Source organism: Ornithorhynchus anatinus, chromosome 2 (genome assembly GCF_004115215.2).
Source record: "Ornithorhynchus anatinus isolate Pmale09 chromosome 2, mOrnAna1.pri.v4, whole genome shotgun sequence".
NCBI classification, from domain to species: domain Eukaryota; kingdom Metazoa; phylum Chordata; class Mammalia; order Monotremata; family Ornithorhynchidae; genus Ornithorhynchus; species Ornithorhynchus anatinus.
Window position 1 is genome coordinate 111711324 of NC_041729.1, and position 17652 is coordinate 111728975.

General features: G+C 44.1%; 1 protein-coding gene across 7 annotated transcripts in view; it reads right to left on the minus strand.

Annotated features, from left to right (window-relative positions):
* The window catches only part of IL1R1 (interleukin 1 receptor type 1), a 75885-nt gene that overhangs the window by 11523 nt on the left and 46710 nt on the right, over positions 1-17652 (minus strand). For 6 of the 7 annotated variants that reach the window (XM_029058376.2, XM_029058377.2, XM_029058380.2 and 3 more), the window contains 8 exons: positions 13321-13412; positions 12606-12672; positions 11503-11737; positions 9687-9876; positions 5685-5859; positions 4115-4180; positions 3654-3765; positions 1348-1499 (listed from right to left, as the gene is read on the minus strand). In XM_029058376.2, the coding sequence (XP_028914209.1) occupies positions 1348-1499; positions 3654-3765; positions 4115-4180; positions 5685-5859; positions 9687-9876; positions 11503-11737; positions 12606-12663 (988 nt within the window). In that variant the 5' untranslated portion in view covers positions 12664-12672; positions 13321-13412. The remainder of the gene's footprint in view (positions 1-1347; positions 1500-3653; positions 3766-4114; positions 4181-5684; positions 5860-9686; positions 9877-11502; positions 11738-12605; positions 12673-13320; positions 13413-17652) is intronic. The other variant, XR_003756943.2, reaches the window with a different exon arrangement.

Below are 17652 nucleotides of genomic sequence, written 5' to 3' on the forward strand. Positions count from 1 at the left end.
TACCCCAGCACTTAGTACAGTGCCTAACATGTAGTAAGTGCTTAACAAATAGCATTTAAAATAAAAAGTCAGACCTCAGCGTGAACAGACCTGGAGACAAGCAGGTGACACACAGGAAGCTCTTTGTGGGCAGAGAGCATATCTGTTTATTGTACTGTATGCTCCTAAGCACTTAATACAGTGTTCTGCCCTCAGTAAGCGCTCAATAAATACAATTAAATGAATGAATGAATGAAAGTCAAGCTCATTCCCTAACCTTATCCCATCTTGACTACTGCATCAGCCTCCTTGCTGACCTCCTGCCACTACCTGTCTCTCCCCACTCCAGTCCATACTTCGCTCTTCTGCCTGGATCATTTTTCTAATGTTCAGTCCATTTCTCCCCACTCCTCAAGAACTTTCAGTGGTTGCCCATCCACTTTCACATAAAACAAAACCCCTTACCATCAGCTTAAAAGCATTCAATCAGCTTGGCCTGCTCCTGCCTTACCTCATTGATCTCCTACTACAGCCTGCACCCTTGGCTCCTCTAGCACCAGGTTGCGTTCTGTGCCCCAATCTCATCTGTCTTGCTGCCAACCTGTTCCCCTTGTCCTCCCCGGCCTGATATTCCCTCCCCCTCCATATATGACAGACCACAACTCTTCCTCACTTTCTAAACCTTTTCCAAGAGGTCTTCCCAATTAAACCCTCTTTTCCCCAATTCCCTCTCCCTTCTGTGTCATCTATATGCTTGATCTATGACCTTTAACTTTTGGTACTCATCCCATCTTCAACCCTGTAGTACTCATGTATATACTTACAAATTATATATTATGAATTATTTATTTATATTAATGTCTGTCTCATCCTCTGGACTGTAAACTCACTGTGAGCAGAGAACATGTCTACCAACTCTGTCCCCCAGATGCTTAGTAATGTGATGGCTTGATTGATAAACTGCTGAAAGGATGTTGGTCTTCCCTACCCACCGTGATGAACAGGGTCCGACAAGATCAGTGTCCAAAGAAGGTACCAGATCACATACCTTCTCACAAAGGTTTTCATGGGAAAGCTGTGATTTGTGGGAAAAAGAGGAAGTAAAGAGGATAAAAAATTTGAATCACATGCTGAAAGGAAATGTGATATTCAATAAACTCTTCCCCAATGATAATGATCACCTGAGGAATTAACAGGCCAGATCACTTCCAGCCAGTTCAATGTCCTTTCTCCAGTATCTCTCCAAGCACCGGGGGGTCCGCTTTGAAATCTACCCACTCCATCTCTCACACATCTGTCTCCCTATCGACAAACATCTCAATGATACAAAGCAGAATCACACTTTTAAGCAATGATTTGAGAACTTACTTGGTGGTTTTAAGGCAATGTATGCTTCAGTGTATCCATAGGTACTAGAGGCTAAACAGACAAATGGGTGGAGATAATGCCTGCTTCCCACTTCTGAAATGTTGATTCTTGAGATGACTGTAACAGGTCTTGTTTCAGAATGCTCTTCACTTCTGTAGAAGGGAAAGAACAAACAAGGTTCTCCATGTTACCAGGGACAGCAGCTGCCCACTGTGGGGGAGAGGAGGGAGCGGGGGTGGAGAGGTGCAGGAAGAAGCATGAGCTGCAAGCTAAAAAGAGAACTTAGTATAAAGACCTTAGTATAGTGTTTACTACAGTTCTCTGCACACAGTAAGTGTTCAATAAACACCACTGATGGTGTGAAGAGATTTTTTGAAGTCATAAGCACTGGGGGTCTAATCTCAGCTAAGCCACTTGCCTGCTGTGTAGACTTTTGGGCAAGTCAGTTAGCATCTCAGTTTCCTCATCTGTAAAATGGGGCTTAAATTGCTGTTCTCTTTTGCTTGTAAGCACTAGGTAGGATGTGTCTGATCTGATTATACTGTATCTACCCCAACGTTTACCACAATGGTTAGCTCACAGTAAGTGCTTAACAAACACCACAATTATTATTATTATTATCATCATTATTAACATTAAAACAGAAAACAGAAGAAAGAGGAGTAAGAATTATGGGCAGAGTGCAGCAAGGCAGGAACCAAAGGTGGGGAGACAACTGCAGGAAAACAGAAAAGAAAAACAGCTTAAGAGGATGAGGTAGTGAAATGAGGAGCGACACTAGTAGCATTCAGAAAGTAGAGGAACACAGAAACTGATGGGCAAACCCATAGTGACTGAAAAATGAGAGGGAAGGAACACTCTTCTGTCAATGTTTTAGTCAGTGCTGAGGGTTGCTTTTTATCTAATCCCCTGCCTAAAGCTCAGGGTTAGGAAGGAGGCAATCTTAGTTCTCAAAGTGAGAGACTCTTATCATTGCTTTTATAATCTTATCCAATTTCTGGATGACCATTTTAAAGCACTCCAACCTCACTGATGGACAATTGCTCTGCTGCTCTCCCACTTCAATTGATCAATCAATGGTATTTATTGAGTGTTTACTGTGTGCAGAGCACTGTACTAAGAGCTCAGGAGAGTACACATAACAGAGTTGGTAGACACATTCCCCAGCCTAGTATGAGTTCCCTGTCTTGTGAGAGGATTTGGATATTTGTGGTCCCCTGAGTCCCTTCCCAGGATTTTGCTCATTCTTTGGGGAGTGGCAGGGGAATGAGAAAATTATATGTTTAGAAGTGCATTTATTTTTGCCTCTTGCAAATTCTCCATGTAATGCTCCTGCACAAATGTGGCACTCCTGGTTTGATGAATTAATCAGGTTTCCTAATTTTTAGTAAATGATGACGGCCTGAACCTGGGAATGGTTAACGTGAGAACCCCACCCAACACTGGCTACACATATAATGGGTGAGATAATGGAAGTGCAGACACTGAGGAACTGCTGCCTAGGACTTCTTCTTTGATGACCACAAGCTATGCCCTATCCCTGCCAGCTGCCTCGTGATGGGTGTTGAAAATCTGAGGATATTGTTTACCTCTGTTGTGTGATGCTAAGCACACAGTACAGGGCTCTGCACACTATAGCGTACAACAAAACGGCAGCTTATTGCAGCAGTTTGTCAACAGTTGAGAAGCAGCGTGGTCTAGTGGAAAGAACATGGGCCTGGGAGTCAGAGGATCTGGGTCCTAATTCTGGCTCCACCACTTGTGTGCTGTGTGACCTTGGGCAAGTCACTTTTCTGGGCCTTGGTTACCTCATCTATACAATGGGGATTAAAACTGTAAACCCCATGTGGGACAGGGACTGTGTTCAACCTGATTTTCTTGTATCTACTCCAGGGCTTAGTACAGTGACTGAAGCAAAGTAAACACTTAACAAATTCCATTTAAAAAGATAAACATTGATGATGATGACCAAAATCGAGGGATGACTCGGTGCCACCCGTCACCATTAATGGAAAGACAAATCAAGCACATACCTCTTTCCCTCTGCCCACCCCATCAACCCTAAAGTCTTATGTAAGTGGACAGTCCCTAAAGTGTTCTCTTGGTTGCTGAAGAGACAGAGGCCTCTTTAGACCCCATTGCTCCCCCTCATTGCGCCACTGTCAGATCTGAGCAGCCCTATTTAGTCACCAGTTATGAAGACTAGCCAAAGGGCTAAAAAAAGAACCCTGCTATCTTTATGGGGAGCAGAATGGAAGTGACTTTTATCATCCAAAGCATATATACTAATTTGCCAGGATACTTACTCCAAATATTCCATGAAAACTTTAGGGTCATTAATCGCCTTTCTATTCCAAGTCCAATATACTAGGTCAATCGACATACCACTCACGTTGCAATCCACAACAAACTGGGACCCTGTAAAACATCATTCATGTAACAGATTCTCTTCATATAACTGATTCTAGACTGTAAGCCCTGTATGGGCAGATATTGTCTCTCTTTATTACCGAATTGTACTTTCCAAGTACTTAGTACAGTGCTCTGCACACAGTAAGTGCTCAGTAAATACAACTGAATAAATGAATGAATGATTCATACAGTTGCTTCTAAACAGCTTAGGAAGAGGGGAATCAAACCTCAAGCTCCTGTTTGAGGTTCAATTGAAATCCAATTAAGGATTTATTTTACATCAATGAAGAGGAATTTGACATAACAGAATTCAATAAACTGGAATTCATTGTAATGGAATTCAAAAGCCACTTACCCAGTTCCACTTCCACGCTCGAATTGACTGGATAAAGGATCTTTGGTATGTCCATCGGCTTACGCTCTAAAAGGACAAAGGAACGCTTTGAGTCTCCACTAAACCATTGGTGGTCAGGCTGACACTTCCCAAGGGCCTCATGTGGCAGGCACAGCTGCTTCCCAGCAGGCCAGGAGATGTCAGTTAGGGAGAGGAGGCAGGGTCTGCCTGCCCATGCGCCAACCACCCTGAGCTTCCATCCCAATAGACTGAAAGCTCCTTGTGGGCAGGGCTCACATCTACCAACTCTATTGTATGGTAATAATGACAATGTTGGTATTTGTTAAGCGCTTACGATGTGCAGAGCACTGTTCTAAGCGCTGGGGCAGATACAGGGTAATCAGTTTGTCCCACGTGAGGTTCACAGATAATCCCCATTTTACAGATGAGGTAACTGAGGCCCAGAGAAGTTAAGTGACTTGCCCACAGTCACACAGCTGACAAGTGGCAGAGCCGGGAGTCGAACCCATGACCTCTGATTCCGAACCCCACGCTCTTTTCACTGAGCCACACTGCTTCTCCGTACTTTCCCAAGCACTTAATACAGGGCTCAGCATATAGTAAACTCACAATAAACACCACTGAATGATTGATTGAACCCTGCCCTAGGACTCTGTCCAACAGTCAATCCTAATATAGGGGTCAAGTAAGCAGTGTTCTAGTGAAGGAGCAGCTTCGTTTCCCTAAGCTTCAGCAAGAAAGGGCATCAATGCATGCATGCAAGAATGAGGGATGGTTGAACAAAAGGATTATCAGGGTCTGGAAAGTTTCTAAGAATTTTTCTCATCTTAAATCACACAGAGGCAATAGAAGATACGTCTCTTAGGGCCAGGTGCAAACCCTTGTGGGTTCACAGCTGTTATGTGTTCTGCGAACCACAGCACTTATGTACATATGTGTAATTTAGTTATTTATATTAATGTCTGTCTCCCCTTCTATATTGTAATTTTGCTGTGGCCAGGGAGCTTGTCTGCCAACTGTATTATATTGTACTCTCCCAAGAGTTTAGTACAGTGCTCTGCATACAGTAAGAGCTCAATAAATACAATTGATTGACTGATTAGTTGACTTTTCCTCTTTGCCAGATTGCACCAGGGGGAGCTGGGCCTAGGAATCCGAATGACTCTTTGGACACTAAGTGGCTCTGGGAAGCTTCAAGTTAGTTGGACTTCCCATCACCCAAATTTTGGTCAGCCCCAGGAAATCTGGCCATCCCCAGAGTATCTCCAGGCCTGAATCTCTCCCAGTCAGGATTCTCTCCAAGGGCTCAGATCACTGATTCATAGGGCCAGGGCCTGAAAGGGACAGGCCCAAAATAGTACCTGCTGACTCAGACCATATGGGGGGAGTCAGAGTCTTTTCCAGCAAAGTGGCCCCAGCTCAACCCCTGGAAAACCACCTCCCTTCATGCCCTGCAAAACAGCAGATGTCCCAATTTCTTCTTCTTACTGGCCTAGGCCCCAGCTGAGCTCTACAGAGAAAGAGAGGTATTCAGCACATCAGGAAGGGGAAAAAAGGGAGACATATTTACCTAAAATGGTTAGATATATAGTCCGAGAAATGGTGTACTGCGCACCCATGTGGGCAAATGACGTATGACATGTGTAGTACCCGCCATCCTGAAGCACTAGGTTTTTCAGTAAAAGTCGTCCTTCCCTTTCCAGAGCGGTAAACTTTTTATGGTCAAGAGGTCCAGGCTTGCAATTCTAGACAGAAAATTAATCCTTTCAAAGTATTTCTGAAGTGAGACTGGATACTTTAAAGAAGTAAAAAAAAAATTCCACAGAACCCACTCCACATCCTACCAGTGGAAGAAATTGCATTTTAATCCCATCATAGACTATTTCATCACCCTAAAATATGCCCTATCCAAACTATTCTCTTCTTCTCTAGGGTCCTCTTTGCTGACCCCGATATCCCAGGCAGACAGAAAGGAGGAGGGGGAACAATGAGAAGCAGCATGGTCTCGTGGATAGAGCACAGGCATGGAAAGCAAAAGACCTGGGTTCTAATCCCAGTTCCACCACTTATCTGCTTTGGACATTGGGCATGAAACTTCACTTCTTTGCGTCTCAGTTACCTGATCAATAAAATGGGAATTAAATCTTCTTCCTTTTAATTTAGACTACGAGCCCCATATGATATAAGGATTGTCCAACCTGATGATTTTGTTTCTACCCCAAAGTTTAGTACAGGGCCTGGCACCCAGTAGGCACTTAACAAATTCCATAAAAAGGGAGAGGGAGCAGCCCAGAGCAGAGATTGGGTGTGTTCTAGGAGGGGGTGGTGTGGAAGAAATAGGTCAGGAATGCTGTGGTTTCTCCATCCCTGGCACTTTGGGTAGTGTTGGCAGTCGGGGCAGAAAATAAAAGGAAGGCTGGGTGTCAGAATGGAGTTACTGCCTGGTCATTTGCATCCTCCAGGGCTCTGACTGTGAACATGAGCGTGCCATGGGGCATCTCCTACTTTATGGTGGCCCAGAAGCCCAGGTGGCAAACCCCAGGGATGAACGTCTGGAACAGGATGGTGTCACTCCTGTAATTCGGCCCCAAATCTGGATCAGCCAGAGGATTCGGAAACTTCCTGAGTGGCAAGTTCTGTGGCCTTTCATGGGAATCTGAAGCATGTAGGGGAAGCGCCCAGGAGGTCCAGACTGAGCCAAGATACACCAAGCTGGCCTGCCTCTCTCTCCCTCACCTTCAGAGCTCACCTCCAGAGGTGCTTTGGACAGGTATGAATCTTTAGTGCTGTCCGAGCCAAGTCTGGCTTTGAGCTCTGAGATGGCCAATGGCCTGGGGCAACTTTCTGAGATTATACTGGGCTGGGGCATGTGTTGAGTAGCCCAGGACATTTCTTAGAAGCCAGTGCAGGCTGTTTCAGTGACTCAGGTGAGGAGGCACTCCCCCATTCAAACAGGCTGCGGGGGGCTCAGAGAGGAGTTCCTGCAGACACACTTCCCCACCTGGCCAGCCCAGGAATCAATCAAGCATATTTACAGAGCACTTACTGTGTGCAGAGCATTATACTCGATGCTTGGGCAAGGACAGTATAACAGAGTCGGTAGACATATTCCCTGCCCACAAAGAGCTTGCAATCTAGAGAGGATGTGTTCCTGGAAACTCTGTGTCCCTGAGCCCCAGTCTCCGTCACTTAGTAACCCTGCTATAGAGTGTCCCTTGGTGCTGGGAGTGACGGTGCAGCCTCAGCCCTTTGAGCCACTAAATGAACCATATGGGGTCGCTATCTCTAGTTACAGTTCTATCAACAGGTATGGCTGATTTAACAAAGGAATGGGCTGATTGGTCAAGGACAAGAGGGAAAAATACCCAGAAAACTCCTGTGGGGACTCTAAAAATTCATTTTGAAAAAAAAAGGTATTCGTTAAGAAATTATGTGACAGGCACTGTACTAAACACTGGGGTAGATATAAGCTAATCAGGTTGGACACAGTCCCAGTCCCACAAGGGACTCACAGCCTTAATCCCTATTTTACAGATGAGGTAACTGAGACACAGTGTAAGTGACTTGCCCATGGTTACACAGAAGACAAGCAGAGGAGTCGGAATTAGAACTCAGGTCTTCTGACTCCTCAGCCGGGTCTCTTCCACTAGGCAATACTGCTTCTTATGCTACAGATTCAGTGGTTCCTCATTTTCATACCACTCACCCAATCACCATCCTGCTGCCCCACTCAGCACAGCACTTTAAGACTTCCTGGTTTCCCCTCCCAGTCAGGGCCTTGCCTCCATTAATTTTGAAGGAGACAAACCTGGGAAGGAATGTGAGTTGAACAGCATAACTTTAGAGGAGGATTCTGTTCAGCAGAGGACACTGCAGTGCAGGGAGAATGGAAAGTTCTTGTGGAAAAAAAGCACTGGAAAACCGTCTAACCAAGATGGTACCCTAAAGGAGGTCATTAAAACCAAGTGGCCCACTCCATTCAGCTGTCTTTTCAGTGGAATATATTTCTTATCTCATTTGAGGTGACTGTCTCCAGTCCCCTAATAAAGGGGGTAGAGGGAGGGCACTGAGGCTGTTTTGTAGCCCCAAAGAAGTGGAATCTTTTACTCTAATCCCTCTAGTCTCTAGAAGAGAAATAAGAGTTTAAGGAAGGATATTAAATCTTTCAGGTCAGCACCAATAGCTGCCTGATAGGCTGTAGATGGGTAGGCCATGGCCCTCATTTGGTTCAGTGCAGTCCTAAGAGAAGCCTCATTCCAATGGCACACTCAGTTCTGGTTCAGGCCCAGTTCTGCCCATGACCTGTCTGGTAGGTCTACAATCTTGGAGGGTCAAGGCCAATCAAATAATCATTTGATTGACTACTGCGAGCTGAGCACCTGGGCTATAGAAGATGTCTTGCAGATCCCCCAACCCCAAGATATTTAAGGAGATAAATCAGTTCCCATTCCCCCATGGGGTGAGAAGACAGTATGTGTTTTTATCCAGCAGTTTCACATGACCCATTTGGTCCAGAACCATCCTAGGTTCCTCTAGACTGTAAGCTCCTTTTTTTAAAAAAAATGGTATTTGTTGAGCCCTTTCTATGTACCAGGCACTATACTAAGTGCTGCTAGAAGCTAGTCCAGTTCCAAATGGGGGTCACAGTTTTAATCTCCATTTTATAGATGAGGTAACTGAGGCACAGAGAAGTTAAGTGACTTGCCTAAGGTCACACAGCAGACAAATTAAGGAGACAGGATTAGACTTTTTGTGGGCTGGGGGTGTGTCTACCAAATCTGTTATACTGTACTCTCCCTAGTGCTTAGTACAAGGTTCTGCACACAGTATGCACTCAATAATTACAGTTGACTGAATGATTGATTAGGGTCTTGCACCCACTACATGGGTGGGGAAACTCAAGGCCCTAGCTTTTCTGAATCTTACCCAGGACCATCCCAGTCCTCCAGAGATCAGGTCTCCTGGGCACAGATGGCCCCAGGCCACCCTAACAATGAACTTGGACAATATAGGGAATTAGGGGAAATGCATCAATACTTGGTACTACAGTACGCTGGACAGATTTTGGGTCACTGATTTCAGCTCTCTGAGGCAGAATCCCAGGCTGTTTACTTCTCCACCGCCTCCACTTTTCTGGTGCTCACCAGTTACTGCGGCTGGAGGAGAGGTTCTGCCAACACATAGCCCTGGTAAGGGCCAGAAAACCAATGGGGGCATCCTCTCACTCCTCCTCACCCGGCTGGACAGAGGCAAGAGGTGGAGCCACCATCTTGTCTTTACCTCTGGTTTCTTTTCCGCTGCGGTTGGCAAAACTGGCCACTTACATCTGCCTGACCTGTCCCAAAATCTAAGGAAACTGAGTTAACGGCTATGTCCTCTAGGTGCCAATCCCAAAGGGGCAATGATCTTCTATGCTCCCACAGAATAGGAGATTATACCCATGATAAATAAGACTCTTGGAAGGTTTTTTCACTATCCATTCTGAAGGACCTACTCTTTGACTAAACTGTCCCCTGAATTATGTGAAATGAAAACACGACATCAGAAACAAAAGTTGGGGGGAGATTCTTACCTTATACCACTGAACTCTAGGTAACTGATTGTTTTCATCTCTTAAAAAGTTCATTCGGGGGCACACAATCACACCCCCTACAGTCCGGAATATCTGTTGCTTGTATAAGCTTTCATTTTGGTAACATAAACCGGGCTCATTCTTCAAAACAGTTATGTTCATTTTCACTCTCAAGCAGTGGGTCAAATTTCTAGAAGGATAATAAAAGAAATGATTGAAGTGCCTTCACAATACTGCTCTTGCTAAGCTTTCTGTCCTCTCACAGAATGTAAATGTGCCATCTTCATCAGCATCAACAGTCTTTATTGTGCACTTACTACAGGCAGAATACCGTATTGTGCATCTAGGGGAAATGACTATAAGGAGTAAGCTATAAAAACAATAAAAGAGAGAAGATATGATGGAAGTTCCTTTAAGAGTGATAGACAAGGAAGCTACATGGCATAGTAGAAAAAGCACGGACTGGGCATCAGAGGACCTGAGTTCTAATCCCAGCTCCCTCCCTTGCCTGCTGTGTGACCTTAGGCAAGTCACTTAACTTCTCTGTGCCTCATTTTCCTCTTAAAATAGGGATTCAGTGCATATTCTCCCTTCTTAGACTGTGAGCGCCAGGTAGGACAGGGACTGTGTCTGACCTGATTATCTTGTATCCACCCAGCACTTAACTCAGTGCTTGGCACATAGGAAGCATTTAAGAAGTGCCATTTTAAAAAAATAGATGAGCCTCAGCTCAGGACATCAAGACCAAGACCCTGCATTATGGGTAACTAATAATAGTGCTTATGGTTTGGGCAGAACCAATCACACTTTCTCATTCACATCAGTAGGGGTCTTGCTGAGGAACCAAGAGCAATGAGCAGGTAGGGTGGCAGGAGTGCAATTCACTGAAAAGCAGGGTGTCCTAGTGGAAAGAGCACAGGTCTGGGAGTTAGAAGATGTGGGTCCATCCCGGCTCTTTCACTTACCTGCTGTGTGACTTTGGGCAAGTCACTTAACTTCTCTTTGCCTCAGTTCCCTAATTTGTAAAAAGGGATTAAGACTCTCACCTCCATGTGGGACAGGGACTGTATCCAAACTTATTATCTTGAATCTACCCCAGTGCTTAGAAAAGTGTTTGACACATAGTAAGTGCTTAACAAATACAATAATAATAAAAATAAATGTGGCATTTGCTAAGTGCTTACTATGTGCCAGGCACTGTACTACATGCTGGGATGGATACAAGCAAATCAGGTTGGACACAGTCCCTATCCCACATGAGGCTCACAGTCTTGGTTTCCATTTTACAGATGAGGAAACTGAGGCAAAGAGAAGTGAAGTGACTTGTCAAAGGTCACACAACAGACAAGTAAGAATAACAATAATAACAGTAACAATACATTGAGAAGTGCAATCTTTGTCCAGGTTAGCCAGCTGCACATGGAATCAGAACTACTATCACCCATGTCTCCTGATGCCCAGGACACTGCTCCACGCTTTGCCTCAGGTGCTTCAGTAAAACTATGAGGCAATAAGGGATTTAGCGTAGGGTTTTAAGGAGGGAAATAATGGGACCTAATTTACTCGGGCGATCAGACCCCACCCAGTTTCTTTGTGTAGTAGGTTGGAGGAGGGAATAGTTGGAATGGGGGACCAGCAAGGATGCTGTTTTGTATCATCCAGGACTGAGGCATGAGGGCAGGTATCCAGTCTGTGTTGAAGATGATGTCTCAAGGCAAGCGGAGAGGCACAGTTCTGGATAATTTTCTCAAATTTCTAAGGATCAACACCCTCTTTGTCTCCAGGCTTTCCTACAAGCAATAAACTTAATCCTTACCTCGTGACACAGTAGTAATATCCAGAATCTTCTAGCTTTGTAGGTATAAACCAAAGAACATTTTTGTCTTGATGAATCCGGGAACTGTTCTCCTTAGACACAGGGGTTTCACTCTCATGTCTATACCAAATCACGTCACTTTTAACACTTGTCTTGTCTTTGCTACATCGAACAGCATCAACTTCATTCTCCGTGGCAATATACATGATACTGTCCTCTTTTTCCTGGCAGTTTTCTTTAAAAAAAATATAAAGTGGAACTTGTGGATTTGCTTTTATTAGTGATCCTAACATTTGCAGAAGAAAAATATTTGCCGGGAAATCCCACAAAGTGTTGTCCTTTCTCCTCAAAACTACTGTTAAGAATTTCGAGGGAACAAACTCATCTCACACCAGCGACCCAAGCATTTAACCACCCCACACTTCAGCACCTTCACCTGAAAAGTGAAGTCCTTATTTCCTAAGGATTCCAAGGATGAGTTGGATCATGTTAGCTCAGAGCACTGAACTTCAAGGGCAAACAAAATAGTCATGACATGTCAGTCACCTACAAAACCTTCTTCTAACATACGTGATATTTTCCCTGTCTTATGTGAGTTTCACTTTAGGGAAGTTCTGGAAGGAAGCTAGGTTGACCATGTGTGACACCTGGAGCCTGCTGCCTATCTCCAGGAACAGACAAGGTATATTGTACTCTCCCAAGAACTTAGTACAGTGCTCTGCACACAGTGTTTGCTCAATAAATACAATTGAATGAATGAATTATTATTATTATCATTATTATTATTATTATTATTATTATTATGGTATTTGTTAAGCTCTTACTATGTACCAAGCACTATTATAAGCACTGGAATGAATGAAGGCGAAGGCTGAGTCCCAGCATTTGTGAACCAGTGTGGGGGTCTGGGGTCTCCTGCCTGCCTACACTGGCGCACAAATACTAGGACTCAGCCTTTACCCCACTGATCCCCCCAGGGAACCTCCCAAGGGCTCAGGGAGACATCAGGCAGATCCTTCTAATGTGGTAGGGTTTAGCCTTGCATTGTCTACAGGAGACCTCCTTCACAGGAGAGGCCCAAAGCAGATTCCCATTTAACTCACCAGCCAGGAGGCAGGAAAAGAACAACGCCACCGAGCAAGCCAACCGAAGCACAGCCATTATATTTCCCTGGAAAGGAAGAGAAGAGAAAGACTGATGGTTTCTGCCAAATTCCTAAACCCAATTGTCCTAAGGTGCACTCTGCTGTGGTAACACACCCTTGGCTGAGAGACAACCTGGACACCACCCAAGGCCTGGGAAGCAATTTCCAGTACAAGGAATCAGCCTGGCACAGGACAGAAGCCACATCTAGCTCCCAATCCTGCCCATCCCTCCTTGGACCACCTTGGAACAGCCCTGCATCCTCTCAGTGGATCAGTGCTGGTCATCCTGGTTTTAAGGGAACCTCTCTATCTCCGACCTTTCCTTCCAGAGTGTCTTTTGGGGTATTCCAGGTGCTAGGTAGCTGCTTCAATCCATCCAGGCCATGAAGCACATGGGACCTCCAGGTGGCAGGCCATCCAATTCCAAAGGACAAGAGTGGCTCTTTAAAAAGATTTTCCAAATTTCCAGTAAACAGAAGAAGCAGGCATACTGTGCACACCAATTAGGAATGGCACATTTAGCAGTGCTTTCCAACATTTTCCACTGTGGGCCTACTTTCTCCTGAAACATGCACGATCTGGGACTGGTCTCCCCTCTACCTCCACCCCAATTCCCATTTGCCCACCTCCCTGCCAAAACACATGTTTACTTGCAGGCTCAACATTCCATTACCTGGTATGGTCGAACTCTAGCAGGCCTCTCTCTGTGCTCTATGGACCCTGGATGGTGTTGGGTTGCTTAGCACCTTTAAGGAGTTAATTCACCTGAATGAGAAAGGACCCAATTAGACATGTTTCATGCCAACTTCCAGAGTATGAACTTATGCAAACAAGAGTACACACATGTCCCCACAGACAAATTAGAAGCTCTAGGATGAATTTGTACTCCTTACTTACTATTTCTGAAAAAGGGCACTGAGAAAGAAAAATATCTGGCTACTACAAATAAAAATTAATGCAGGAAAATCAAATTCTTGGGCAAAATGGCTTGAATTAGCATGGCATTTTGATTTTCTCCAAGCACTTTCACATCAGTTAACTCATTCTATTCTCACAACCTTTCTGAGAGGTATTATTGTTCCCATTTTACAACCTGAGGAACCTGAGGACTAGAAGTTAAATCTAAGGTCACGCAACAGGCCAGCACCAGAACCAGGACTAGAACCCAGGACTCCTGACTTCCAGACCAGTGCTCTTTCCATTAGACACTAATGAGAGCTGCCCTTTGCCTGCAAATTCTGCTCAATAGGCAAGGTACTTCTCCCAGGGTACATTAAGAGAGAGCAAAAATGGAAACAACAAGTTTATCCAGTGCTAAGCACTGGAGCAAATTCAATATAATTGGATTTGTTGTAGCTCCTTCCCCTCACAGGAAAGATAACACCAAGGAGAATGGAACAAAACAATGGCCAGTGAGCAGAGTTAAAAGAAAGAGAGAACAGCTAAGGGATCCAAGGACTAATGAAGAATTGGACTTTCCATTGTTCAGACAAGCCTGGGAGTGGGGGATTGGGATGGAAGATGGATGGGAGAACTGAGGGAGATGAAGAGAAACTCAGGGCAAAGAAGGCTAAAGTGAACAAGGGAGAATACAAGGAAGATGGTGAGATGAGGATGAGGGACTAGATGGGAAAAGAGAAGAAATCTTTCCTCTCCATCCAAACCATTACCACATTAATACAATCACTCATCCTATCCCTCCTAGATAACTGCATCAGCTTCCTTGCTGATCTCCCAACCTTCTGTCTCTCCCCACTCCAGTCTATATTTCACTCTGCTGCCCAGATCATCTTTCTACAGAAATATTTAGGACATGTCACCCCCACTCCCAAAAATCTCCAGTGGTTGCCAAACAACCTCTGTGTTAAACAAAAACTCCTAACCATTGGCTTTAAAGCACTCCATCACCTCATCCCTTCCTACTTTACCTTGCTTTTCTTCTTCTACAACCCAGCCTACAAACATCACTCCTCTGATGCTAACTTCAGTCACTGTGCCTCAGTCTCGCTTGTCTTTTGCCAACTCCTGGCCCACATCCTGCCTCTGGCCTGGAACTCCCTCCCTCCTCAAATCTGCCTGACAATTATTCTCCCCCACTTCAAAACCTTCCTGAAGGCACATCTCCTGCAAAAGGCCTTCTCAGACTAAGACCCACTTTTCCTCATCTTCCACTCCCTTCTGCGTTGCTCTGACTTGCTCCCTTTGCTCTTCCCCTCACCCGTCCCACAATACTTAAATATATATCTGTAATTGTATTTATTTATATTCATGTCTGTTTATTTGTATTGATGTCTGTCGCCCCCTCCACCCCAGACTCTGAGCTCATTGTGGGTAGGGATTGTCACTCTTTATTGTTGTAATGTATTTTCCCACAGTAAGTGCTTAATATGATTGAATGAATGAATGAATGAATGAATGACAAGGTAGAAGGTGGAGGGCAAGCTGGGAAGGGAACAGTCATGTGGCCAGACATGCATTCACACTCTCTCTCGCAGTGCTTCCCTGCAGCTTCTGACTGGCCAAGACTCCTCTCTTCCCCTTGCAACAACTCCACTTAGAGCAAAGCCATACACTTGGGCACTCATAAAACATTCTCTCTCTCTCTCTTTCATACACATATATACACACACACAAGACCAGGCCTCCCCCTCCTACCCAGAAATTCACCTCACTGGTACTTCTAGCTTAAATGAAAAATACATACAGTCCTGGGGCCAGGTGGGACTGGATTGTAGAAAGTAACACACTCTAGGAGAGTCACAGGAATGGTAATGAAGGGAGGGGAAGAAGGAGGAAGTATATAAGCAAGGAAGAATGAAGGAACCATAATGATATGTAACTCTCCAATTTTAGTTGTGGGAGGGGAAGACAGGATAAATTTATTGTCTCTGAAATAGCCTCTCCCATCACAGAACCCAGAAATAATAATAATAATAATAGTAATAATAATAATAATGATAATAATAATAAAGTACTTACTATGTGCCAAGCACTGTACTAAGTGCTGGGGTAGATAACAAATAATCAGGTCCCACATGGGGTTCACACTCTAAGTAGCGGAAGAACAGGTTTTGAATCCCCATTTTCCAGATGAAGGAACTGAGAGAAGTGAAGTGACTTACCCAAGGTCACACAGAAGACAGGTGGCAGAGCTGGGATTAGAACCCAGGTCCTCTGGCTCCCAGGTCCAGACTCTTTTCACTAGGCCATGCTGCTTTCTGTGTGTGTGAACACACAACACTAAATTCTACACTATTCAGGATTAGCAAATGAGCTGATTGATAGTCTATCTTGGAACCTAGGAAATTTGCTGAATCAGTGAAGCAGTATCTGGGAAGGTAGTATAATTCCAAAGACAGATCCTAGAAGGAATCTGTCTTTAGTGTGGGATACTCTGCACAGTATTGCTGCATCCCAGCTGACCAGCCAGGGGAGAGAGGAGAGAGAGTTTCGCTCAGAAATCAGGAAGTGCAAATCACTACAACAACCCAAATCCCCACCTATGAGAGGTAAGATTTTGGGTTGGTTTTTTCAGGGGGTTTCTTTGTTGAGATATAAGAAGTGCACATCACATGAATGCTTCCTCTCCAATACAATGACTAAGAGTAGAATTAAATAAGAGTCTTTCAAAATAACACCCCCCAAAAGGCAATGCTGAGCTGCTCTACCCTACAATTTTACGGGGAGGATAAAATGCCTATGAGAATGGTCATTTCTAAAAGTTTGAAGCTCTCCTAGTGTTCATTAAGGATATATTGAAAATAATTGAGAAGTCATAAGGAAACAGTGTAGCCTAGTGGAAAGAGTATGGGCCTGTGTTCTAATCCCAGCCCAGCCATTTGTCTGCTGTATGACCTCGGGAAAGTCGGTTCCCTAATCTGTAGAATGGGGACTCAATACCTGTTCTCTCTCTTACTTAGACTGTGAACCTAATGTGGGACAGGGACTGTGTCCAACCTGATTAACTTGTGTCTATCCCAGAGTTTATTAGAATGCCTGGCATATAGTAAGCGCTTAACAAGTACCATAAAAAATTGCATCATCATTAATAATAAAATTAAGTTCATCTAAAAGTAACTGTTCCAAGACAAATGTGGCACTCTGAGTTTCTCACATCCCCACAAGAGTAAAGAAATCCCAGTAGATGCTCACTGGACATTCTCAGTGGAACCAGTGAACAAATTTTCTTCTCTTACCTTTCCAGAACTCTCTGTTCAATCACTAACCACATAAACCATCAAGTCATGTGACTTTCTGATTATTTTTACCCTACTAATGATTCTGTAAAAGTCTAGGTGTCATCATGCTTGGAATTTTAAATAATTAGACCATTCCCAATAAGCACATGGATGAAAACCCCTACAAATCCACAGATTTAAGAAATTGTAGCAATTTAAAGACTTCGTCCAATTGGAACTGATACTTAAAACAAGAATCAGTGGCAAATTATTTCCTTTATCTGCTTATGCTGAAAGTAGTCTCAAACCATTAAAGACAAGAAAAAGGCAGATAGAGGGATTTTCACTGAGAGACACTGTGATGTGATTGCAAACAAATCTTGAGAACACTGTGAGAGGCAGAATGCATTTGACTCTCCCTCTACCACCTAGCATTCTTTGGCTTTATCTTCAAGGGTAAATCCTTATAGCATTTGGACAAAAATGCACAGAATCCACCTGCATATCAAGATCACTATCTTTTCCCAACTAATATGAAGGGAGTATGATCCTATTACTCTGTGAGAAATCAGGTCAGAAGAACTGAAGAAGAACTGAAGGGCATTGTGTTCAGGTGATGCAGACAGGGTGACCCCCCTTCCCTTGCCCCTCCTCCCCCGCAATGTGTGGGTCTATTTGAATTCTGAAACTGATTATTGATTAAAGCACTCCTTTACCCCACTTTCAGACTGCCTTCAGTTTGAAATTAATCAATCATATTTATTGACCATTAACTGTGTGCAGAGCCCTGTACTAAATGCTTGGGAAAGTAAAGTATTACAGAGTTG